The 27,118-nt window shown below is 43.8% G+C and overlaps 1 protein-coding gene across 1 annotated transcript in view; it reads left to right on the forward strand.

Moving 5' to 3' along the window:
- Nucleotides 1–15,818: 15,818 nt before the first annotated feature.
- PAPSS1 (3'-phosphoadenosine 5'-phosphosulfate synthase 1) overlaps nucleotides 15,819–27,118 on the forward strand; it is a gene marked incomplete at both ends in the record, with an annotated part of 100,097 nt that continues 88,797 nt past the window's right edge. The window contains one exon of the mRNA XM_080696990.1: nucleotides 15,819–15,878. Coding sequence (XP_080553116.1) covers nucleotides 15,819–15,878 — 60 coding nt within the window. The remainder of the gene's footprint in view (nucleotides 15,879–27,118) is intronic.

Below are 27,118 nucleotides of genomic sequence, written 5' to 3' on the forward strand. Positions count from 1 at the left end.
TTTTTAACCAATTTCAAAGAACAGAATTTATTTCAAATATCACAAACAGAATATGACATATTACATATACACAATTTAGATTTGTTATTTTTTGTTTTTTTTTTTTGTTTGTTTGCTTGTTTGTTTTTGGTAGTACTGGGGTAGAACCCAGAGGCTTTCTACCTCCAGGCTATACTCCCAGCCACATTTTCTATTTTTATTTGGAAACAGGGTCTCACTAAATTGCTGGGAGCCTCACTAAGTAGCTGAGGCTGGCTTTGAACCTGTGTGATCCTCCTGTCTCAGCCTCCCAAGCGCGGGGATTACAAGGGTGCGCCACCACGCCCGGCCTTAGATTTGTTATTTTAAGAAAAACAAAATCAGGGAAAAAATTAAAAGATAAAACTAGTGATCACATGAGATATAGTTTTAGGAGTGAAGCACCATTTTATGAAGTACCCTATTTTATGGGGTGATCTAAAACTTTTAAAAAATGTTTAAGAAACTAAAGAATTATATGCTTATATCCCACTAGAGTAACTAAAACAAAACAAAAGCAGCACCCCACCCAACAAAAAAAATCCCTGAAAATAAACAAAAAAAACAAAAAGAACTCTAGACTCCTATTTTGAGACTCAGCATTTTCTTTTTTTAGATTTTTTATTATTTATTTATTTAGGTGGTACTGGGGTTCCTGGAATCCCTTCTACCTCCAGGCTACACTCCCAGACCTATTTTATACTTTTTTTATTTTGGAAACAGGGTCTCTTAAGCCAGCACGGCTGGCTTTGAACCAGCGCAATCCTCCTGTCTCAGCCTCCCAAGCACGGGGATTACAAGCGTGCACCACCATGCCCAGCTGAGACAGCATTTCCTATGATCAGACCAAGGACGGTCTTAGGAAAATAGCACAATTTAGAAATGTTGCCATCTAGCGTTCACCTTTAGAATTAGCCCCATAACATTAGTATAACACAAAGAGATTATTCCAAGATACTTATAATTGGCCAATAAATAAATGAAAAACTGTCCAACATCACTAGCAATTAGGGAAATGTAAATAAAAACCACTGAGATTCCATCCAATTCCAGTTAGAATAAAGTACAAACCAGGTGTGGTGGTGCATGCCTATAATTCCAGTACTTGAGTGGCAGAGACAGGAGGATCCACACACTCAGCAACTTAGCAAGGCTCTCAGCAACTTATCAAAATACCGTTTGCAAATAAGATTAAAATCAGGCTGTGGGGGTGTAGCTTGGAGGTAGAATGTACCTGTGTTCAATCCCTAACACCAAATAATAATTATAACAACAACAATAATGAATGGAATAATTAAAAAGTTACAAATGCTGATAGGAATGTGAGGAAATAGGAACTTCTTGTTTTTTGTTTTGTAGTACTGGGGATGGAACCCAGGGGCATTCTATCGTCAGGCTACACCCAAACCCTATTTTTTTATTCTTTATTTTGAAACAGGGTCTCATTGAGTTGCAAAGGGCCTCACTAAGCTGAGGCTGTCCTTGAACCATGATTCTCTTATCTCAGCCTCTCAAATGCTGGGATTACAAGCTTGTGCCACCACGCCCAGCTAACAGGAAATTCTCACATACAATCTGTGGATTCATAAATTAGTACAACACTATGGAAGTCAGCATAGAAGGTCCTCAAAAAAATAGGAATGGAACCACCATATGGTCCAGCTATACCACTCCTCAGTATCTTTCCAAAACAAAGTCAGCATACTGTTGTTATACATGCATATCCATGTTTATAGCAGCACAATTCTCAATAGCCAAATTATGGAACCAACCAGGTGCTTTTCAACAGATGAATGGATAAAGAAAATGTGGTGTGAGCCAGGCGTGGTGGTGCACACTTGTAATCTCAGTACTTGGAGGGTGAGACAAAAGGATCACAGGTTTGCAGCCAGCCTCAGCTACTTAGTAATGCACTCCAACTTAGGGAGACCCTATATTAAAATAAAGAATTAAAAAATAGGGCTGGGGGTGTAGCTCGGAGGTAGAATGCCCCTTTTTTCAATTCCAAGTACCACAAAATAAATAAATAAATAAATAAATAAATAAATAAATAAATAAATGCGGTGTATATGCACAAGGACTTCTACTAAACCATAAAACAAAATTGTGTCATTTGCAATGAAATGGATGAAACTAGAGAATATTAGGCTGAGATTAACCAGTCTCAGAAGGTCAAATGTCATAAGTTTTCTCTCATATGTGGAATCTAGAGAGAAAATAGGAGCAATTTTGGTATGTAGATTTTTTAAAATTTATTTTTATTGGTGCATTGTAATCATATATCACATTGGAATACAAGACTTGAGAGGATATACAAGCATACATCATCCAATTAGCCCTCATCCACTCCCCATCCCATTTCCTTCCCCTCCCTCGATCACATGCTTGCTTGGTGATTAAATTTGATACATTTGTTTATGTATCTCCTGCATTTTAAAGAGGCTTCATCCTCCCCTATTCCATACTGTCTGATTGGTCACCTTAATTGCTTCGCTATAGGGCCCTTTCTATAACTCGAACTCTTTCTGTTGCCCCTTTCCTCCTAGTTATTGCTGATGAGGGGAAGGATCTGGTTTATATTTTCTGCGATATTTCTCTGTGCATGCCTTGTTGCAAGTACCGATCCCACTCTTGACGGCCCCAGTAGTGGCCTGGCTACCCGGTGGACTGATCCAGACCTCGTTGGCTCAAGCAGCGGCCTTGATTCATGGGAGGCCCTGATTCTGGCCTCGCTGGCCCTTACACCGGCCTAACCTCTCGGCTGGCTCTGATCCTGGCCTCGGTGGCCCCAGCACCGGCCTTGCCTCACAGCAGGCTCCGATCCCGGCCTTGCTGGCCCCGGCACCGGCCTAACCCCTCGGCAGGCTCCGATCCCGGCCTCGAAGGCCCCAGCACTGGCTTTGCCTCATGGCAGGCTCCGATCCCAGCCTTGCTGGCTCCTACACTGGCCTAACCCCTCGGCTGGCTCTGATCCTGGCCTCAGAGGCTTCAGTAGTGGCCTTGCCTCACGGCAGGCACCGATGCTGGCCGCTGGCCCCGGCATCGGCCTAATCCCTCGGCAGGCTCCGATCCCAGCCTCAGAGGCCCCAGTAGCGGCCTTGCCTCACGGCAGGCTCTGATGCCAGCCATTGGCCCCGGCACCGGCCTAACCCCTCGGCAGACTCTGATTCTGGCCTTGGAGGCCCCAGCACCGGCCTTGCCTCACGGCAGGCTCTGATCCCAGCCTCGCTGGCCCCAGCACCGGACTTACCCCTCGGCAGGCTCCGATCCCGGCCTCAGAGGCCCCAGCACCAGCCTAACCCCTCGGCAGGCTCCGATCCTGGCCTCGGAGGCCTCAGTAGCGGCTTTGCCTCACGGCAGGCTCTGATGCTGGCCGCTGGCCTCGGCATCGGCCTAACCCCTTGGCAGGCTCCGATCCCAGCCTCGGAGGCCCCAGTAATGGCCTTGCCTCACAGAAGGCTCCGATCCTGGCCTCACTGGCCCCGGCACCGGCGTAACCCTTCGGCAGGCTCTGATCCTGGACTCGAAGGCCCCAGCACCGGCCTTGCCTCATGGCAGGCTCCAATCCCAGCTTTGCTGTGTCTGTCGCTGGCCTCACCCCTTGCCAGGCTCCAATCCGAGCACTCTCTTTGCCCAGCCAATTGTCCCATGTTCTTGAGGGTGTGTGGTGGTAGCATTCTGCCTCTGGGGTATTACTTCAAAAGTTCCAGGTGTAATGCATCAGATCTCTGCCTCCCCTGAGTACTGGCCACTGCCATTGCCACTGCCTCCACCATTTCAAATCTTTCCCAAGCTCTTTTTCCACTCTGAATGTTGTCCAGTGTTCCTCAGCATCCATGACGGTAGCATTCAACGTTTGGTGCCTGTGAGGCACTTTAACTTCTGGAAAAGGCAAGGTCAGCTGGCAGCCTGGAACCAATTGTTAGTTTTTCATATAGTGTGAACATCCATGTATAAACATCTCTGCTTTGTGAAAAGGATGAGCTACTGTAGCAATTAAGAAAACACCTAAGTGTAAGCCGGGCATGGTGGCACATGCTTGTAATCCCAGCATTTGGGAGGCTGACACTGGAGGATCGCAGTTCGCGGACAGCCTCAGCTACTTAGTGAGGCCCTCTGAAACTCAGTGAGACCCTGTCTCAAAATAAAGAATAAAAAATAGGGCAGGGAGTGTGCTCAGAGGTCAAATGCCTCTGGGTTTCATCCTTTCATTCCCAGACCCGCAAAAAGAGAAAAAAAAAAAAAAGAAAAAAAAAAAGAAAACCAGAAAACACCTAAGTGAAGAATTAAAGAAAGCACAAATCACAGCAGTGAACAAGCTAAAGGCCTGGGAATTTGCTGTGTTGGTGACTATGAATCAAGGCCCAGGAGTGCATTTGCCTTTTGTTCCTGTTAGTGCATCTTTTTATGTGATCTTCACTTGTGTTCTTATAACTGTGGCCACCGAATAGGACATGCATTCCTTGGAGTAGCCTTGGACACCAGATTTTAGTTTAATATCTGATTGGGACAACTTAAGGGGGCATTTCCAGCCATGACTTCCTATCTAGAATACAGGAGAGTGAATATTAGAAGCAAGATGACAACGAGGTGCCTGCCATGCAAGAAAAGTGATTTTTGGAAGAACATCCCAGAAGAGATGAGAGAAAAGACCACTTTAGCCGTGCATGCTGGGGAACTCTTAACAACATATCTTGTAAGAAAAATGATCTGGGTGTGGTGGAGGGAGCCCAGCAGTGCCGGGCAGGAAGCCCAGCCAAGTCCCAGGGAACTCAGTGGGCCTCTATTCTGTGCTGGGGGCCGTGATGTGCTCGGAACAGCAGATCCTGCTCTACGCAGTGAGGCTGTGGCCTCTGCTCTTTGAGGGGAGATAAAATCCATTGCTGCTGAGTGCTTGATCTCACAAGCTCTTCAAAATATTGGAGAGGGCTAAGATGGCAGCGGCGGCAGCCAGTATTCAGGAACTGAAGACAAATCCTATCCAATCCACCTTGAACTTTTGGAAAAAAAATTTCCGCAAAGGGGGTCTGCTCCTGCTGTACATGCTTAGGAATTCTGGACATTATACCATGTAAGGAAGTTGCTCAGGAGAACCAGGAGGACGGCGACGGTGGCAGGGGTGGCAGCGGTGGCCATTATTTGGGAGAGACAGAGATCTGATCCAATCCATCTCGAACTCTTGAACTCTTGAAGAAATCTCCCCAAAGGTAGACTGCTACCGCTGTGCATGCTCAGAAATTCTGGACAATACACTGTGTGGGAAAGTTGTTTGGGAGAAGAGCTGAGACGGCAGTGGCGCCAGTACTTTGGAGAGGCAGAGATCCAATCCAGTCCACCTTGAACTTGGGAAGAAATCTCCCTAAAGGTAGGCTGCTACCTCTGTGCATGCTCAGGAATTCCAGACAACATGCTATGTGGGAAAAGTATTTGGGAGAGAACTGAGTTGGTGATAGTGGCGGTGGTGGCTGCCAGTAATTGGGAGAGGCAGAGATCTGATCCAATCCATCTCGATCTTTTGAAGAAATCTCTCCAAAGGTAGACTGCTACTGCTGCACATGCTCAGAAATTCTGGACAACATGCTGTGTGAGAAAAGAGTTTGAAAGAGAACTGAGATGGTAGTGGCAGTGGCGGTGGTGGTGGGCAGTATTTGGGAGAGGCAGAGATCTGAACCAATTCACCTGGATCTTTTGAAGAAATCTCCCCAAAAGCAGAATGCTGCCACCACACATGCTCGGGAATTTGGGACAACATGCTGTGTGAAAAAGGTACTCAGAAGAGAATTGAGATGGCATTGGCAGCGGCAGCGGTGGCCAGTATTTGGGAGAGGCAGAGATCCAATCTAATCCACCTTAAACTTTTGAAGAAATCTCACCAAAGGTAAACTGCTATTCCCACACCTGCTCAGAATTCTAGAAAACATGCTGTGTGGGTAAAGTGTTCAGGAGAGAACCGAGATGGCCGTGATGGCAGTGGTGGCGGAGGCAGTGACCAGTGTTTGGAGGGACAGACAGATCCAGTCCAATCTACCTTGAACTTCTGAGGAAGTCTCCCCAAAAGTAGACTGCTCCTTCCCCACATTCTTGGGAATTCTGGACAACATGCTAAGTGGTAAAAGTGTTTGGGGCATATCAGAGGGAGCCCCGCATAGCTAGGTTGGGCCACCATGCTGCGTTTTCTGGGAGACATCAGCCCTCATGTCCACTGTGCTCCTCTGTGCAGTGTGGGAGGCCCAGGGTGCACATGGAGCAGCAGAGCCTGCTTTCTGAAGTGAAGCTGTGGACCTCTGCCTTCAGAAGGGAGACAAAATTCATTGCCACCAGGTAATTGGGCTCCCAGCTTTTTCAAAAGACATTTACTGCTTTCTCATATTTAAAAAAAATGGAAGAAAAAGGGGAACATCTGTAGACAACCGGCTCACAGTGACAGAGACCAGAGCCCACAGCACAGCGAGGTCAGTGCCAGAGCCTCTGAGGCCAGGATAGGAGCCTGCCGGGAGGCAAGGCTGGTGCCAGGGCCAGTGAGGCTGGGGTAGGAGACTGCCTTGCTGTGAGGCCGGTCCATGTGGCAAAGCCAGTTTCAGGGCCAGTGAGGCCGGGATCAGAGCCTGCCATGGGGCAAGGCCAGTGATGGGGCCTCTGAGGCCAGGATCGGTGCGTGCCGTGCGGCGAGGCTGGTGCCGGGACCAGCGAGGCCAGGATCGCAGCCTGCTGTGTAGTGAGGCTGGTGCTGGGGCCAGCGAGGCTGGGATTGGAGCCTGCCATGTGGCGAGGCCGGTTCTGGGGCCAGTGAGGCCGGGATCGAAGCCTGCCATGAGGCGAGGCCTGTGCTGGGGCCAGCGAGGCTAGGATTGGAGACGGCCTTCTGGGGAGGCTGGTGCCAGGGCCTGCCAGGCTGGGATTGGAGCCTGCTGTAAGGAAAGGCCAATGCTGGGACCTCTGAGGCCGGGATCGAAGCATGCCATGCGGTGAGCCCGGGGACAGGGCCAGTGAGGGCAGGATAGGAGCCTGCCATATGGCAAGGCCGGTGCCAGGACCTTCGAGACTGGGATAGGAGACTGTTGTGCAGTGAGGCTGGTGCTGGGGCCAGTGAGGCTGGGATCGGAGCCTTCCGTGAGGCAAGGCTGGTGTTGGAGCCTCCGAGGAACAGGGTTGGAGCCTGCTGTGTGGTGGGGCCGGTACTGGGGCCTGCGAGGCTGGGATAGGAGACTGCCATAAGGCAATGCTGTTGCTAGGGCCTCCGAGTCTGGGTTCAGAGCCTGCCAGGCAGCGAGGCCGGTAATGGGGCTAGCAAGGCTGGGATCGGAGCCTGCCGTGAGGTGAGGCCAGTGCTGGGGCCTTTGAGAGTGGGTTTGGAGCCTGCAATGTGGCATCCACAGGGAAATAGCAGAGGAAATAAAATATCAGATGCTTCCCCCAATATGCAAAAACTAGGAAGAAATGGGTAATAGGAGGAAATCTAGTTGGAGAAAGGGCCCTATGAAGGAGCAATTAAGGTGACCTATCAGAGGGGACGGGAGGGGGGAAAATGTAATCTCTTTAAAGCACATGATGTACTTAAACAAATATATCAAAGTCAATCACTAAATCAAGCATGAGATTGAGAGAAGGGGAGGGAATAGGATGGGGATTGGATAAAGGCTAATTGGGTGATGTGTGCTTGTATATCCTCACAAGTCTTGTATTCCATGAGATGTTTGACTACAATGCACCAATAAAAATATATTTAAAAAATCTCACTCTACAACTCTGCTTATTCATTTTCTTTTCTTTTTTTTTTTACTGCCAGCTATCTTTATATTTTTTATTTCTTTTTCTGGGTTTTTAAAAAATTTTTATTGGTGCATTATATTCATACATCATATTGTGGTAAAAAAAAAAAAAACGTGTGTGTACAAACATATACACATCGCTGATATAACCCCTACCCAGTTCCCACCCCATTCCCTCCCCATCCCTCCTTCCCTTGCTTGGCTTAGTGGTTGACTTCAATATGTTTAAGTACATTGTGTGCTTTAGAGATTTTCCTCTTACCCCCTCCTTTCTCCTCCTTTAGGTTGCCTTATTTGCTCCTCTATAGGATTTCCATTTATTTATTTATTTATTTATTTATTTATTTATTTATTGTGGTACTGGGGATGGAACCCAGGGGCATTCTACCTCCGAGCTACACCTCCAGCCCTTTTTAATTCTTTTTTTCTTAAATTTATTTATTTTTATTGGTGCACTGTATTCATACATCATATTGGGATAAAAAAAATTTTGTAGACATACATGCACACATTGCCCAATTAGCCCCTACCCAATCCCCACCCCGTTCCCCCCATCCCTCCTTCCCATGCTTGACTTAGTGGTTGACATCTAGTATTATAGCAATTTATCCAAAATTAACAATGATAATCTCACATAACAGTTTCATTTGTCTGATACCAAGCTTTTGATGACTTAAAGATAACATTTCAATATTTCTTTTTGCTTTCTTTCTTACCAGAGAATATTTTTTTCTATTTTTTTTAGGTGAAACTATCATATATTTATATATTTATTTTTCAGACAAAATCTATCCTAATATGGAATATGGACTCTAGATACCCAAAATGATCTCGAAAAAGAGCAAAGCTAGAAGATATATATTTTCTGATTTCAAACCATATAAAGCAACAATAATTGAAACAGTGTAGTACTGTTATAAAGGCAGATATATAAACCATTGGAGTTAAATAAAAGCCTAGAGATGAATTCTTCCCTATATTTTCAAGTTATTTTTGACAAGGTTTCCACGAACATTTGGTGGAGGAAATAATAATCTTTTAACTAAATATTGTTGAAAAATAATAATTACATGAAAAAGAATAAAATTGGACCCTTACCTAATCCCATATACAAATATTAACTCAAATTAGATAAAACACCTAAATATAAATCTTAACACTATAAACTTTTAGAAGAAAATCTGGGTCATAAAACCTCACAACATTGAAATTGGCAGTGATTTCTTGGATATGATTTCAATGGCACAGGCAACAGAAGGGTATACAAACTCCCTAAAAAATAAAATATTGTATATCCAAAGACAGTGTAAACAGAGTTAAAAGTTACTGATAGAATGGGATAAAATATTTCCAAATGCTATATCTGAAGGTATATTAGTATTCCAACTAGAAATCCTAAAAATTAACAACAATAAAAGCAAACAATACAATTTAGAGATAGGCATAAGACTAACATAAATAATGAATCTCCACAGATAACTAATCTTAGTTGTCTGTTGGATGGAAAATCTTGTTTCTCTGGTTCTGGTGTGTGTTACCTATTTCTTCTTTGTAGTTAATCTCTTTGAGTATTTTCTCTAGTGCTGGTTTTGAAGACATAAATTCCTTCAGTTTCTGTTTGTCATGGAAGCTTCTTATTTTCCCCATCTAATTTGATAGAAAGTTTTGCTGGGTAGGAAATTTTTGGCTGGAACTTGTTTTCTTTCAGAGTTTGGAATATGTTACTCCAAGCCCTTCTGGCTTTCATGACTTGGATTGGGAAGTCTGGAGTGATTCTAATTGGTTTGCCTCTGAATGTCATTTGGTCCTTTGTTTTTGTTGCCTTTAAGATTCTCTGCTTGGCTTCCACATTGGTCATTTTGACAATTATGTGGCGTGGGGATCCTCTTCTCCGATCCTGTCTAAAGGGGGTTCTATAAGTTTCCTGGACCTGTGTATCCACCTCTTGCTCTATGTTTGGAAAATTTTCTGCTATTACTTCCTTGAAGAGATTGTTGATCCCTTTGGTTTCACCTTCTTTTCTCTCCTCTATTCCAATTATTCCTAGGTTAGCTCTCTTAAAATGGGCCCATATTTCTTCAATGTCAGATTCCTGTTGTCAAATTTTTTTCTAAGTTATAAATTATGCGTTCATTTTTGGAATGATCATCTTCTAAGAGCAAGATTCTATTCTCCATGTGGTCTAGTTGGTTGTTTGTGCTTTGAATTGAGGCCTTTACTTCATTAATTGCATCCTTTATCTCTTTTTGGCTCTCTCTGAATTCTTTTCGAAACACCTCTATTATTTCTATAGTTATTTTCCTGATTTGATCTTTTAGAAATCTCTGATTTTCTGTTTTATCTGGTTCTGATGTTATGGGGTTGTGGGCATTCATTGCTCCATTGTTATTCTTCTTTCCCATGATTTCAGAAGTTTGTGCCTTCTCTGCGTTCTTCCCTTGGGTCACTACGACTTTACTTAAGGTGCTCTGGATCTCGAGTCTGTGGTATCTCAGACCCCACTACTCCTTTACTGGGTTGTATCGCAGAATCTCAGACCCAGGGAGTCAATAGAGGCTGCTTTAGACTATGGGGGGTGCCAGGTTGGGCGTTCTCCTATGGTGTGATATCTCTGTCACCGCCACTCCCCCACTGGGTCAAGTCCCTGGGAGTCAATACTGGGATTTCTCCTCTGGGGCCCGCAATTTGACTCACTGTTTTTGAATATGCAGATGGAGCTGTAGCGGACTCGGTGAATTCTCTGCTGCTGCCGCCGGTGGCAATATGGCGCTGCTGTCACGCCCTCGGCCATGAGGCTGGCGTATTTCTTCTCTGGTTTTGAGCTCCGCTCTGAGTCCCTGCAGCATGTGCTGAGCTCAGCCACTGGGAGCTTTAGATGCTCCCTGCGCTGAGAAATCTGCCGAATTCCTCCCAGCTGATCCACAGCAGCTCACCTGGAGCCTGGTGGGCTGTTGAGTGCCTTGGTCTGTAGCCGTAGCTGTCCAGTGAGCTTGCCGCTGCCGCCGGCAGTATGGCGCTGCTGCTGCGTCCTCGGCCATGAGGCCGGCGTATCTCCTCTGTGGCTCTGAGTTCCGTTCTGAGACTCTCTCCTCTCTGGGGCTGGTGATTTTTTTGTTTCTCTGGTGATGGTGTTTTCTGGCTATGAAAGGCGCTGATTTTGTGGAAATAGAGGTTGGTTGTTAGCGGGGCTTTTTAGCCCCGCTTTTCTCGGTCACCATCTTCCTTTGTATAATGTACTATTTGGAAGGAAGTATGCATGGTCCTTACTGCCTCTCTTTTTGAGTATCTGTATTATTTGGAATTCTTCATGGAAGATTGGTCTATTTTCCCCTATTAATTTATGCAATGTTTTATTTATATCAGTATAGATTCACAGATATTTATTTTACACTGTAGTGATTTAACAGTGCTTTGTTTTTCCAATCTTTCCAACTTTGGCCACGGGACGTCCTTGCAGCTGGCGCCTGTGCTCTTCTGACAGAACCGTGTCAATATGGCGGCTCTTGGTTTGCTCATTTTTGCCCTTCCTTACTTCCTTACAGTTCAATATGTTCTAGGCTCATCTTGCAAATGTTCTACTCTACTCCTAGACCAATTAATTTCTCCAAGGTATTCTGATTATTTTATGGGAAATGGTGTTAGAATGATTTTGGAATCCAGGTGTGGTGGCACACAATTGTAGACTCGGTACTTGGGAGGCTGAGACAGGAGGATCACAGGCCTGATGATCAGCAATGTACTGAGACTCTCAGCAACCTAGCAAGATCCTGTTTCAAAACCAAAAATAAAAAGGGCTAGGGGTGGAGCATAGAGGTAGAATGTTCCTGGGTTCAATATCCAATACCAAAAAAATCCAGTTAATAAACTTTTGTTTTATGGACATTTCCATTTTTTTTTTGTTTTTTTGGTGGTACTGGGGGTAGAACCTGGAGGCTTTCTACCTCCGGGCTATACTCCCAGACCTATTTTATATTTTATTTGGAAACATGGTTTCACTATGTTGCTGAGAGCTCACTATGTAGCTGAGGCTGGCTTTGAACCTGTGCAATCCTCCTGTCTTAGCCTCCCAAGCGCGGGGATTACAAGAGTGCGCAACCACGCCTGGCTGGACATTTCTATTTTGTTTATACATTCCTCCTCTATTCCTTTTTAAATTTTTTTATTGGTGCATTATATTCATACATCATAATGGGATAAAAAACTTGTGTAGCCGGGGTGGCACACGCTTGTAACCCCCGCGCTTGGGAGGCGGAGACAGGAGGATCGTGCAGGTTAGTAGTCAGCCTCGCTGGCTTAAGAGACGCTGTTTCCAAATAAATTAAAAAAAAGGTCTAGGAGTGTAGCCCGGAGGGAGAAGGGCTTCCAGGAACCCCAGTACCACACACACAAAAAGAACTTGTGTAGACATAATGCACACATCATCAGTTAGCCCCCACCCAATCCCTACCCCATTCCTTCCCCAGGTCACTGTAGCTGCTGCTTCTTCTCAACATTCAATGGCTCATATAAACTCTTAATTTATCTGTCTTTGTTGTGTCAGCCTGGAGTTTCAGAAAGTTTGGAGACCTATACTCAGGCCTACCAGGTTTTTGATCATGTTGTAGAAAAGAATTTAAGCACAAGTCAAGTATTAGTAGCAAATAAGAAAGTTTATTACAGAAATTGAAGGCATGTACTCTCAGAGCAGAGAGTGGCAACCTCAAGTGTGAGCACATGGGCAGGGATTAAGGTTGAATTTTGATTAGGGTACATAACTAGGTGGAGTATGTATGATTCAAAAGGACTGGGTTCTCTCCTTGCTGGAAAACAGAGCAAGATCTTGTTTTTGCTGGGTGCAGTAGAACACGCCTTAATCCCAGTACTTGGGACAGTACTTGAGATGGAAGAGTCCCTGGTTTACGGTTAACTTCAGCAACTTAGTAAGGCCCCCCCTTTTTTTTCCAGTACTGAAGATGGAACCCAAGGCATTCGACCTCTGAGCTATACCCCCAACCCTTTTTATTTTTTTAATTATTCTTTATTTTGAAACAGGGTCTCACTGAATTGCAAAGGGCCTAAGTAGCTGAGGCTGTCCTCGTACTGCGATTCTCCTGTCTCAGCCTCCCAAATGCTGGGATTACAAGCGTGTGCCACCATGCCCAGCTATGACCCTGTTTTCAAAAAATAAGTGATAAATAATTAAGCTGGATGTGGGGGCACCTGCTTGTAATCCCAGAATTCTGGAGACTTTAGACCAGAGGATGGCAGTTCGCGGACAGCCTCAGTTACTTAGTGAGTCTCTTTGCAATTCAGTGAGACCCTGTTTCAAAATAAAGAATTAAAAAAAATAGGGCTGGGGGTGTAGTTCCGAGGACCCTAGGTTTTATCCCCAGACCCGCAAAAAAAAAAAAAAAAAAAAAAAAAAAAAAAAAAAAAAAAAGCTAGGGTTGTGGCTTGGAGGTAGAGTGACCCTAGGTTTAATTCCCAGTATTAAAAGAGAAAGAAAGGAAAAAAAATTACAAAGATTGTGTTTCTCCATTATGGGGTCTTGTCTGGTCTGTTGGTTTCAACTTAAATCAGTGTCTCTAGTAGTTCGTTGTACGGTTGGTCAGGTGATGGGGCCACAGGGTCACAGCCCAGTTAAATATTGGCCCCTACTTTCAGGAGGCTAAGTGAGTGTGTGTGTGTGTGTGTGTGTGTGTGTGTGTGTGTGTGTGTGTTTATTGAGGTCTTGTTCCTGTTTTTCTACATTCCAGAAAACTTGTAGGGTACTGGAAAGTTACAAAATAGTTTCTGGGCTATTTACATTCTTACATTCTAATTTTTTTGTTGTTGTTGCTTAGTCTTGTGTGGTTTATGAGTTATTTATGAGTTGTTTGTTGTATAGTTTAACCAGGGCATTTTCCCTTTAGAGACTCAGTGTTCTTTCTGTATTCCTAAATTTCTCACTTGGAATACTGACTCAGAACTTTCTGAACCAGTGTTTCCTGAACTGCAATTCCTAAGACCCCAAATAAAGTTCTTTTTATTTTTGCAATATCTGAGTTTGGATTGATACTTGGCATAAAGTTTGCACTGGAAAGGAGAATTAATGTTTAATTAGTTAGTCTGCTTTATCAGTTTTCAGAACAATGACTTGGTTCACTAGCATCTTCCAAGGGTGGCAATGGGTTGTTCTTAAATTATCATACTTAGGAACACCTAGATTTAGAATATTTGATGTGCTTCACCATCTTGTAGTTATCCTTTTAGTGCTCTTATTGTGCCATCTTTGGCATGGGAAAGCTTCTTTAAGTTGTTTCCTGAGTTCTTGTGACATATTTGTGGTAGTTTTTGCTAGTTTTCCTATTTCTAGTTTGTCAAGATATTTCATGGGTCATAAATTTGGCTTGATAGTATCAATATAAACTTATGCATTTCACCTTAAAATAATTTTGGGGGGTACTGGAGATTGCACCCATAGAGCCTAGACTGTGGCATCTAAGTACCACTTTCTTCTAACAAGAACCAGTATTCTTGGGGAAATACCTGATTCTAAATATGGCAAAATTTTATCTTCTGAAGTCTCGTATCTCCCAAGCCAATTACTGTTATTGGCAGAGTTTGGAATTATATTTAAATACAGTTCTATATATGGATCTCAGATTAAGAATCCTCTAGAAAATCTAAAGGGAATCATGGACATTTAAAGTGGTGGAGTAACAAGGTTAGATTTCTATTTTAGAAGTAATACCCTGACACCAGCATTAAGACTGGGGCAGGTGGCAGGGGAGTCCAGGGCAGTTGCACAGGTGAGGGACGCCCAGTGAAGGGGCTTAGTGAAGATTAGAATGGATATGGGGAGGAGTTAATTTGAGGCAGTGGTGGTGGGATAAACAAATAGGGGACTGGTCTCGCTTATTGGTGTGTGTATAGGAGGAGGGAGTTTACTGGGCAGGGTCAGAACAGCAAAGGCTGCTCTTGGCATCTGCTACCTGGGGAAAAGTGTGCTCAGAGTTATAGGAATGGGTGGGAGAGGACACAACTTGTGGAGGAATCCTTGACCTTCATGCCATAATTGAATTCGAAAATGCCTTTCATAGGTGGGCATTCCACCCTGGATTACCAGGGGTCATAGACTTCAATACTGTGAACATTTCCTGAATAGTTAGTAATAGTCCTCCGCCCCCTGTTTGCCCAGTTAGTAGTAAGAAGCATTGCACAGAAACTTAGAAATTTTCTGATGTGAAGTGGGGTGTTCAAGTGGGAGAGGAGGCCTCTTTCAAATAATCATAAATCCTGGCTGATTACTGATGTGGAAGAATGGGGCATTGTCATTTAAGAAAAATATGCATTGAGCAGAATTTTAAGGTAAAGTGCAACAGGTGAAGAATGAGCTACATAGTAGATCAAGTCTTTCCTTTTTATGGGGGGGGTGGTACTGGGTGGGGGGTGTGTGGAACCCAGAGGCTTTCTACCTTCGGGCTATACTCCCAGACCTATTTTATATTTTATTTGGAAATAGGGTCTATGTTGCTGAGCACCTCATTAAGTAGCTGAAGCTGGATTCGAACCTCTTGTCTTAGCCTCCCAAGCGCGGGCATTACAAGCGTGCACCACCACGCCCGGCGATCAAGTTTTCCTTTTGCAAGGCTGGAAAAACGTTTTAAAAACGTGGTCAGGCTAGTAGGAGATTGGGTTCCCGTAGGAAGCCAGCGGCCGAGCTCGAGGAGTAAAATCTAAGCCGACATCGGGCGCGTCCACCGGGCATCCTTACTAGATTGATGGGGTGAAAAGAGCAAAGGTGTTAAGCATCCTCCCTGCCTCTCCAGGCGGCGAGCGCCGGGCTCATCCCCGACTTGTGCGCATGCTCACGCCCGCGAGCCGGCGAACCCGCGGACGCCGGGAGGTTCCAGGACCACGTCCCAGGCCCCGCCCCCTCCCGGGCGGGGGCGGGGCGTGCGCGCTCTCGAGCGTGCCGGCGCGGAGCTCCCCCGCCCTGCGCGGACGTCAGCGCGCGCCCGCCCCGCCCGCCCATCTCCTGCTCGCTCCGGCCGCCCGCGCTCCGCAGCCATGGAGATCCCCGGGAGCCTGTGCAAGAAAGTCAAGCTGAGCAACGACGCGCAGAACTGGGTGAGTGGCGCGCGCGGCGAGAGGGCGAGCAGCGGGGCGGCTCCGGGGCCTCCGCCTGGGCCGGACCGCGCCCCCGCGCCCGCCCGGCATCCTCGCGGGAGCGCGGGGGCGGGCGCGGGCCGGGGTCTCCTCCACGGCCGCGGCAGGACCGAGCCCCGCTCCGGCGCCGGCCCGGGAGGACCGCGACGAGGCCCCGCGGCTGCAGCCCGCGTCCCGGCGAGGGAGCCGCCCGCGTCCCGGGAGCCTGGAGCCCGCAGCGGAGGCGGGGCGGCGCGCGGCCTGCGGCCCCTCGCTCGGCCCCGTGGACCGCCCAGGTTTGGGTCAGTCTCCACGTCGTTCCATTCTGAGTTTGAGCGTGAAGGGAGCGTATCCAACAATGTGGCCATTCATGAGTTGAGACTTCCCCGAACTGAGGGTCTTTGTGTCTCCGTTTTAAATGGAAACGTCTGACTTGAACAGTTTCAGAAACTTGATTCCTGGTGACAGTTAGATGTGGGGAGACCAGTGGTTTGTATCGTTTAGCAAGGACTACCAGTTGGCTTGTTGGTCAGAGGCTGTGGGCTCAGAAGATTGCTTCCTTCCGTAATTATTCTTCGGTAAGAAACAGCTAATGTTAGCGCGGAGGTGGGGGCGGTCCAACTTCGGATTCTGGAAAGACATTGGTTTTAGGCTTAGGTGGAATTTTTTGTTTCAGAGTCTAACAGAATCATGAGGTTTAAATGCAGTCCTGCAAATCATCACTTGCTCTTGGTGAGTCAAAAGGGAAGAAAACGATTCCAGGCAAATGTTCTTTCGAAGTTCATAACTTAACATACTGGTTGTGATGATCAGCGATTCTCAGACTTCCTTTCTCTTTTTAACTAACTCTACCATAGAAGGCGAGGAGGCAAGGGACAGAAGTGATGTGGGTCAGGACATTGGAAAGAGCTTTGGACCCACGGCCTAGTCTCAGTCCCAGCTTTGCCCTTTTCTGTCTGTGTGGTCTCTGGGAGAGTCACTTTACCTTGAGCCACAGCCGACTCGAGAATATAATAGTGTGTTCTTTACAGGTTGTTTTTATGAGCAAAGAAGATAATGGATTTGAGAGTGCTGTGAAACCCCCGCTCAAACTCAATTTTGCTTCTGCTACTTTGAGGTATTGATTTCATGCTTAGGGAAATACGATTGGCTAAATTTGGAGATTTACAGATAATTTCAGTTACACTGCCCATAGCTAATTTAGTCATTATTCCTTTTACCATATTAGAGAGTGTTTTATGTAGAGACCCTTGCTAGATGTGGAGATGAGGAATGTGGGACTTAACACATGCTCTGGTTGCTCATGCCTGGTTGGGTCTGTAAGTGGGGTTTGCCAGGTGATGAGTGTGTATGTTTATGAATCATAGTGAGTGGTCAAAGGCAAAAGTTTTATTGCAATTTAGAGGAGAGATTAGTGTGGTTTGGCTATTTATATTTTATGGAGGAACTCATTACTGAGGCAGAAGAGAACTGTGTAAATGCTGGGAGTAAGAATTATTGGAGAGGAGAGACTTGCTTGACTACTGTGGAGAGTTTTTTTTTTTGTTGGGGAGTAGCTAGGTCATTCAGTTCCATTTGTTTGGCTGCAGAGTTAATACTTGATTCTGTGGCGACTCCCTGCTATGGGGTTTGAACCCAGGGTCTCCTGCATCCTAGACAAACACTCTACACTGATCTACATCTCCAGACTCTCTGAGAGATTTGATGGGGTTAGAATTTAAAATGTTCAGGCTCTTGTAAATCTTTTCTCTCCCTAATTAAAAAACACATCCCACATATTTAAGTTGATTGATAGGTGCAAGTGTGAAGCGGTTCGGGAAAGCCTCAGCTACTTAGGCCCTCTGCAACTCAGTGAGACCCTGTTTCAAAATAAAGAATAAAAAATTGGGCAGGAGGTGTAGCTCTGAGGTCAAATGACTCTGGGTCCCATCCCCAGACCCACAAAAAAAAAAAAAAAAAAAAAAAAAAAGTCTTACCTTTAAGGCTCCTATTACTGGTAAAGTTGGTAATCCAGAAAGACTAGTCTGCTGATGAAATGCATACTGTTAGAGCACAGAGGTGGAAATAAGTCCTGGAGATTAAGAAAAGGTTATAGGGAGGGTTAAACAAATTAATAGATTTGAAGCATGTCTGGTACATGAGCATTATTTAAGGTATCCTTGATACTGTTATAGATTCATTTAGTGTAAGCAGGTGAAGTGCTGGCTCTAAGGTGACAGAAGACAGGAGCAGATGTGCCAAAAATTTTTAAGGAAGGATAGAGAAGACCTTACTAGATTGAGTGGGTGAAAAGAGGAAAGGTGTTAAGAAATGGTTCTGAAGCTTTGATCCTGGCAAGTAGGGAGAAGGGTTGAAATGTTTTACATGAATTAACTCATTGGATTTTTGCTACATTTGTGGGGAATAGGGAAGTGTCATGAAAGATAGTGGAGCTGGCTGGCTGGCTGGAATCTGGATTCCACTGTTTGTTATCCCTGCAGCTTTTGGCTGGTCACTTAAATTCTGTATGCCTATTTATTTATAAAAGAGAATGATGGCCTCACAGGGATATTGTGAAGATTAACTTACTATTATCATCTTCTTTATCACCATTAATACCTCCATTTGTTGAAAAAACTGAGGCATAGAGATGTCATAGAGCTTGTTATTGGTGATGCTATCTTTGAGAAAGCCTTACTGGAGATAATTTATAGACCAGTGCTGTCCAACAGAAATAGAGCCACATATGTAATTCAGAATTTTCTAGAGGAAAAAAAAGGTGAAATAAATTTTAATATTTTTTAGCCACATATATCCAAAATATTATCATTCAGTGTAAATGATTTTTTAAAATATGAATCTAAATTTGTGTGTGTGTGTGTGTGTATGTGGTACTGAGGGTGGAACCCAGGGGCTTTTCTACCTCCGGGCTATACTCCCAGACCTTTTTTATATTTTATTTGGAAAAGGATCTCACCAAGTTGAAGCCTCACTAAGTACCTTAAAGCTGGCTTTGAACCTATGCGATCCTCCTGTCTCAGCCTCCAAAGCACTGGGATTACAAGCATGAGCCACCGTGCCCGGCAAATCTGGAGTATCTTTTACACTAACACCTTTCTGTTCATACTAGTCATGTTTTAGTTACTCAGAAGAGACATGTTGACACGATAGTTAAAGAGACTGAATTAGGTTGAGGTTGGACGTAAAGATCTGATGTTTGAATTTAAGTCAGAGAATATCAGGAGAGTTCATGGGAGACCAAACACAAAGCTTTGGGTAATGTCTCCTGTTGAGGAGCACATAAAAGTATTACATTTTTGGGAAATCATGGACAAGAGATAGGAAAAGGTTAGCACTGTGGCATGCATTGGGAAAGTTTTTTTTTTTTTTTTTTTTGGGTCTGGGGATGGAATCCAGGGGCATATGACCTCTGAGCTACACCCCCTGCCCTATTTTTTATTCTTTATTTTGAAACCGGGTCTCACTGAGTTGCAGAGGGCCTCACCAAGTAGCTGAGGCTGTCCGCGAACCGCGATCCTCCAGGTCTCAGCCTCCCGAATGCTGGGATTACAAGCGTGTGCCACCACGCCCGGCTTGGGAAAGGTTTCGTGTTTAGTTTTATAGAAAGATGTCTCCAGAGATCTGCAAGAATAGCAAAGCAAAATCAAGAGTCCACTTGCTTTCAGAGCCTGCTTTCATATAAGTCCAACCAATCATCAGATATAATGAATAGCATTTGTTCTCTGATTGACTTTCTCCAGTTGGTCCAGTTTTCATTTGCCCTCTGTGATGTGTTAGTTGGGCTAAGGGAAATGTGAAGCATTCAGTTGAGACTCTGTGTTTTCCTCCCATTTTGTAGGCTAATGTTGAGCTGAATTCCGTACTTGGACTAGCCTTACAGTGGAGTTGGGTCCTACTTCCCACTGAAGAGTCTGAAATTCAGTATGACTTTCAGAAGTGGATACAGTCTCGCTCTGGTTTGTTTTCCATTCTCCTCTCCAGCCCTCCCCACATTTCTACAGTGCCCTCCAACTTTCCTTCCATCCCTTACTACTCATGCTTTTTTTTTTTTTTTTTTTTTTTTTTTTTTTTTTTGGTGGTACTGGGGATGGAACCCTTCTACCTCCGGGCTACACTCATATTTTATATTTTTTATTTGGAAACAGGGTCTCTTAAGCCAGTGCGGCTGGCTTCAAACCTTTGTGATCCTCCTGTCTCTGCCTCCCAAGCGTGGGGATTACAAGCGTGCGCCACCACGCCCTGCACTCCTCATGCTTTTACATAAGCTTATTTGTCTGCTTGAGAGGCCCCTAGCCCTTATCATGGGCTGAGATCTTGAGAGGGTTGGGCTCTTACTGAAACAGGGTGAAGTAGGTGGCCCATAATATTGACTTGCTCTTGGGCTGAATTGGCTGAGCCCTCTCTACTATTATCATGTGTGTATAATATTTCATTACAGATGTTTTATGTCTAGACCAAGATTCTTCTAATATAACAGGATGATAATAAGAGGCAGGGTATAGAGTAGCTTAGGTGCTTCTGGTACTAAAAATTCCTAGACACTTATTAATACCTTAGCACAGCTTAAGTGAGGGAATAAACTGCATATGTGGTAGGATTCAAATTAGTTTTGTTACTTTCCGTCTAGGTGATCTTGGACACCTTTTCTTAAACTCTCTGTGTTTCAGTGTCATTATCTGTAATAATAGGGATTATGAAGCATACCTCCCAGTGAGGATAGTAATGCCAACCTCATGGAGTTACAGGGAAGTTTAATAAGTTAATATATACAAAGCAGTAAGGTTCCGGGCACATGAGCACTATTCTTGCTATTATTTATTAACTCATCAAATATTTAGCACCTGCTAGTATGTGCCTTTGTTCCTTCTGCCAGAGGTGTAGTGGTTGAAAGACAGAAAGGGTCCTGCTCTCATGGATACTGAACATAGCTGCCTGGGAGAGTGAATGACAAAAACAAGTCAGTGTAAGATAATTCTTTCACAATCTGCCTTTCCCAAACAATTCATTCCTTCATGCTGTAGATACCTTTTGTAGAAGGTCAGCAGTCTGTTCTGAAGTTTGAGGAAGACAGACAGTATGAAAATGAACACAGACGTGAAAAGCACCAAAACGCTGGCCCGTCTGGTCAGGGGCAGGTACTGATACTTAGGCTAAAGCTCGGGAGATGTACCCCAAAAATTGCTTAAAGAAAAGGTAAAACTGAGTTGGGTGTGGTGGCGCACACCTGAAACTTGTGAAGTTGAAGCTGGAGGCTCACTGGTTTGAAGCCAGCCTCAGCAGTTTAGTAAGACCCTCAGCAACTTAGTGAGACCTGTTTTGAAATAAAAAAATAAAAAGGAGCTGGGCGTGGTGGCTCACGCTTGTAATCCTAGCATTTGGGAGGCTGAGGCAGGAGTATCTGGGTTCACCGGCAGCTTCCACTACTTAGTGAGGCCCTTTGCAACTCAGTGAGACCTGGTTTCAAAATAAAGAATAAAAAATAGGGCTGGGTGTGTAGCTTGAAGGTAGAATGTCCCTGGGTTCCATTCCCAGTACTGCAAAATAAATGAATGAATGAATGAATGAATGAATGAATAGACTTGGGGGTGGATCTCAGAGGTAGAAAGTCCCTGGGTTCAATCCCTGGTACCAAAAGAAAAGAAAAGAAAATGTAAAGCTGAAATTCACCAACAGATGTACTTTTTTTTTTTTTTTTTTTTTTTTTTTTTTAGGTTCTGGGGATGGAACCCAGAGGCATTCTACCTCCGAGCTACACACTCAGCCCTATTTTTTATTCTTTATTATGAAACAGGGTCACAGTGAGTTGCAGAGGGCCTCACTAAGTAGCTGAGGTTGTCCTTGAACCGTGATCCTCCTGTCTCAGCTTCCCAAATGCTGGCATTATAAGTGTACACCACCATGCCTGGCACAAATGTACTTTTAATGTTGATTAATGCTGTGGTTTGGATAAGTGTACCCCAGAGGCTCGTGTGTTGAAAGCCTGGTCCCCAGCCTGTATGCTGCTGGGTGGTGGCAGAATCTTCAGGAGCTGGGGGGTGTGCTCTTGAAGGAAGTACTGGAGCCCTTTCCCCTTCCCAGCTCTGTATCCTGGCTGCCTTGAGGGGAGCATCTTTTTCCACCACGCACTTGGTGCTGAGAGGTCTGGCCTCACCACAGGCCCAGAGGCAGAATCCAACCAGCTATTGGTGAACTCTAAAACCAAGAGCCAGAGGATACCTTTCCTTCTTAAAACTTGATTATTGTGGGTATTTGGTTACATTAACCAAAAACTTACACAAATAACAAGGTGATAGCAAGGTATACATTTTTATTATCTAATAAGGTAGCCACTGGCCACATCTGGCGAGCTAAATTTAGCTAAAATTAAACAAAATAAAAAATTTAGTTCCTTAGTTGAGTTAACCATATTTCTAGTACTACATATATGATTAATGGCCAGAGGAATGGGCAGCACAGTACAGTTTTTATTAATTTGTAAAGCTCTCTTGGACAGTGTGGGTCTAGATGTTGCTTTCGGGTGGCTGCCAATTTTGTCTACTTATCTGTGTATTTATATATTCATGTATTTTGGTTTCTTTCCAGGGTGAGGAATTTCCAGAGATATTGGCTTCTTTGGTATCTTGTTTTGGGCAGTTGGGTATCCCTGGTGTTTGGCAGGGTACCTAGCGCTTTTAGCTTCTCGGTAGCATAGTTGCGTCTGTGAGAAGGAAGTGTCAGTAAGCCTCCAGCCTCGCTCTGTCTAGTTAATTTCCAGGAGTGTGTCTGTACCCAGTGGTTTTCACGGGGGAGGCTGGCAGTTCTAGAGATGCTTTTGGCTGTTGAACGTTTGTGTGGGCAGGTGGTACCTCTGGCATCAGTTGGCTAGAGGCCAGGGGAGTTGCTAAACATTCTTCAATGGGAAAACCAACCCATTCAACCAAGAGTTAGTTTGTCCAAAAGGTCTTTAATTCTGGAGTTAAGAAATCCTATCCTACTTTTTGCTTTCAGCAAGAAAAAGAAAAAAATTATTTAAATCTGAATGTAAAGTAGTCATTGAAAATAAAGTCCAGTTGATAAGGGATTTTCTCTTTTGTCAGCCTCAAAGTTAACATCTCTTAATCTGAGATGATCTATTACCTATAGCGTCTCAGTTAACAAAGCAGGAAAGCTCCAGTCCTCAATTCTTTTGAAATAATAATACTGAGTGTAGTTGTCCTGTAGTGTTTGTGGGGGATTGGTTCCAGGGCTCCTGTGGATACCAAAATCTGTGAATGCTCAAGTCACTTATGGAAAATAGTGTGGTATTTGCATAGAACCTACACACACCTCTTATTTATTTTATTACTACTTTTTGGTACTGGGGATTGAACCCAGGGGGGAAAAATGTTGGAAAAAAGAACATATGGGACCAGTAGGAAATAAACAGGCTGGGTATGATAATGCACACCTGTAATCCTAGTATGTGGGAGGCTGAGACAGGAAGATTGCAGGTCAAAGGTCAGTCTCTGCAACATAGGGAGAACCTGTTTCAAAAAAAGGGGGGGGACTAAGGGTATAGTTTGGAAGTAGAATGTCCCTGGGCTCAATTCTTAGAGGATTCAATTAAATTTTTCAGTTCTGCTAGGCTGGAAATTTTCTAATATGATTTATCATTTTATTTACAAGTTATACAAAAACCATACTTTAACACAAATGTATCTATAAGCCAGGTGTGGTGGCGCACACTTATAATCCTAACATTTGGGAGGCTGAGACAGGAGGATTGTGGTTCATGGACAGCCTCAGCTATTTAGTGAGGTACTTTGCAACTCAATGAGACCCTGTTTCAGAATAAAATTAAAAAATAGGGCTGTGGGTATAGCTTGGAGGTAGAATGCCCCTGGGTTCCATCCCCAGTACTCCCCTCTCTCAAATATATCTTAAGTTTTGCTGAGCACTGACTAGGAACAAGAAAGGAAGTTGGGCATTGTGGAAAACACCAGGATTTTTAACTTAAAGTCCTTGACCTACCCTCTTAAGGAAGTAAAATATATATATGAACAAAAAGGCACTTAAAGGTATTATATGGCTGGGTGTGTTGGAGCACACCTGTAATTCCAGTACTTGGGAGGCTGAGACAGGAGGGTCACAGGTATGAGGCCAGTCTCAGCAACTTAGTGAGACCCGTACCAACTTAGTGAGAACCTTTTTCAAAATAAAAAATAAAATGGGACCGGGGGTGTAGATCAGAGGTAGACTGCACCTGGGTTCAATCTCAGTACTACAAGAAAGTATTATATGGCCCATAAGTAGCAAATGATACAGGCACTTAAGGGATTGCCTGGGTGATATGTCTTTCTATTCAGGCTATTAGGTAAGAAATAATAAGCCGGATTTCTTTCCTGCAGATAGAAATCAGGCCATTCAATCAAGATCAGAAATTTAGAGTGGAAAGGAAACAACTCATTCCTGACCCTTATTGAGTCACAGAGCTAGTATTTCTTCAGATGAACTATGGGAAGGATTTAGTTGGGGTGGGCACAGAAACACAAGAAAGGGCAGTTAGGAGATTTTATATAAAAGTGTTCCTCAAGCCCCACTGAGGTTTTCTTCCAATATCTGAAGTCCTGGTATCCCAATTACTCCCCAGCTTCCACATATTAGAAAAAACATACGACCCTTCACTTTTTGATCTCACTTAATATAATGTTCTCCAGTTTTATCTATTTTTCTACAATGACATTATTATTATTGCTGTGTGTGTGTGTGTGTGTGTGTGTGTGTGTGTGTGTGTGTGACTGGGATTGAATCAGGATGCTCTCCTCCTGAACTCTACCCCCAGAGCTAATTTTTTATTTTGAAACAGGGTCATGTTAAGTTGCTGAAGGTCTCATTAAATTGCTGAGGCTGGCTTTGAACCTGCAGCCCTCAAGTCACAGCCTCCCAAGTATCAGGATTACAGGCATGTGCCACTACACCCAGCTGCAGGTATCTCTTTGATCTAATGATTTCATTTCCTTTGGATATATACGCAGAAGTGGGATTGCTGGATCAATTGGTAGTTCTATTTTCAGTTTGTTGAGGAATCTCCATACTCCATATTCCATGAGGAATTTAAAAATTCCTACAAACAGTAAACAGTATGTGAGTTGTCTTCACATCCTTGCCAGCAATTGCTTTTGTTGATTGAACCTAAGGCCTTGCACCTGCTAGGCAAGTGCTGTGCCACTGAGCTCCATCCACAATCCTATTTATTGTTTTTTTTTTTTTTCCTTCAGTACTGGGAATAGAACCCAGGGGCATTCTACCTCTGAAATACACTCCTAGACAGATTTTTTATTTATTTTTTATTTTTATTTTTGAAATAAGGTCTCATTGAGTTGCAAAGGGCCTAAGTAGCTGCATCTGTCTGCGAACCGAGATCCTTCTGTCTCAACCTCACAAATGCTGGTATTACAGGCATGTGCCACCACGCCTGGCTGTCTTTTTGATAATAGCTCTTTTTTTCTCTTTCTTTCTTTCTTTCTTTCTTTCTTTCTTTCTTTCTTTCTTCCCTCCCTCCCTTCCTTCCTTCCTTCCTTTCTTCCTTTCTTTCTTTTTGCCATATTGGGGATGGAATCCAGGAGCATTCTATCTCTAAGCCAGATCCCCCAGCCCTATTTTTTATTCTTTATTTTTGAAAAATATCTCACTGAGTTGCAAAGAGCCTCACTAAGTAGCTGAGGCTGTCCGCAAACCCGGGATCCTCCTGTCTCAGTTTCCCAAATGCTGGGATTACAAGTGTATGCCACCATGCCCAACTGATAATAGCTTTTCTAATTGGGTGATATCTCATTGTGGTTTTTTTTATTTTTTGGTGGTACTGGGGGTCCTGGAAACCCTTCTACCTCCGGGCTACACTCCCAGACCTATTTTTTATATTTTTATGTGGAAACAGGGTCTTTTAAGCCAGTGTAGCTGGCTTGGAACCTGCGTGGTCCTCCTGTCTCTACCTCCCAAGTGCGGGGATTACAAGCGTGCGCCAGCACTCCCAGTTCTCATTGTGGTTTTGATTTTCATTTTCCTGATTTAGTGATGTTGAACATTTTTTTATACACTTATTGGCCGTTTGATTTTCGCCTTTTGATAAATGTCTATTCAGATCATTTTCCTATTTTTAAATCAAACTATTATTTTGCTGTTGAGGTTTTTGAGTTCCTTAGTATTCTGGATTTTAATTCTTTGTTGGATGAATAGTTTGTGAATATTTTCTCCCATCCTAGGTTTTCTTTTTATTTTGTTTCCTTTTCTGTTAAAAAATTTCTTAGTTTGACATAATCCCATTGTTTTCAACCCTTCACTTTTTAGTTTATGTGTATCTTTACTGGTGAATATAATTTCTTGTGTTTCTATACCCGTGAAGTGAGTTTCTTTTAGATGGGATGTTGTTAAGATTGTTTTTTAATCCATTCAGTCAATCGATATCTTTCTGTTAGGAAATTGGTTCTATTTACATGTAAGGTTATTATTGATAAGTAAAAATTTCTTCCTACTACTTTGTACTGATGATTGAACCCAAGAGCATTCTACCTTCCAGGTACACCCCCAGCCTTATTTTTTATTATTTTTGAAACAGGGACTTACTAAGTTAAGTTGCAGAGGGCTTCACTGAGTAGCTTAGGCTGGCTGAAAACTTGTGATCTTCCTGTCCAAGCCTCCCAAGTACTAGGATTACAAGTGTGCGCCACCACACCTGGCCTTGTTCATTTTTTTCTAATATTTTCATCATTCTTTTTTTGTCTCATTTTGTGATTTGGTTACTTTCTATAGTAATAAAGGTTAATTATTTCACTCTTTCATTTTTGTGTATGCTTTACCAGTGAGTTTCATTCTTTCACATCTTCATGATGGTAATTATCATCCTTTCACATGTAGGACTCCATTAACCATTTTTTGTAGGACTGCTCTAGAGGTGATGAATTTTCTTAGTGTTTTCTTGTCTTGGGAAGATTTTAATTCTTTTTAATTTCTGAAGGTTATCTTTGATGAATATAAAATTCTTAATTGGCAACACTTTTTCTCTTTCATATTTTGAATATACCATCACATTTTTTTTTCTCCCTAGTCTAATTTTTTTTTTTTTTTTTTTGGACTGGGAATGGAACCTAGGGGCCTTCTACCTCCGGGCTACACTCCCAGACCTATTTTATATTTTTATTTGGAAACAGGGTCTCTTAAGCCAGCGCAGCTGGCTTCGAACCTGCGTGATCCTCCTGTCTCAGCCT

The sequence above is a fragment of the Muscardinus avellanarius genome, assembly GCF_963383645.1.
Source record: "Muscardinus avellanarius genome assembly, chromosome: 6".
Lineage (NCBI taxonomy): Eukaryota > Metazoa > Chordata > Mammalia > Rodentia > Gliridae > Muscardinus > Muscardinus avellanarius.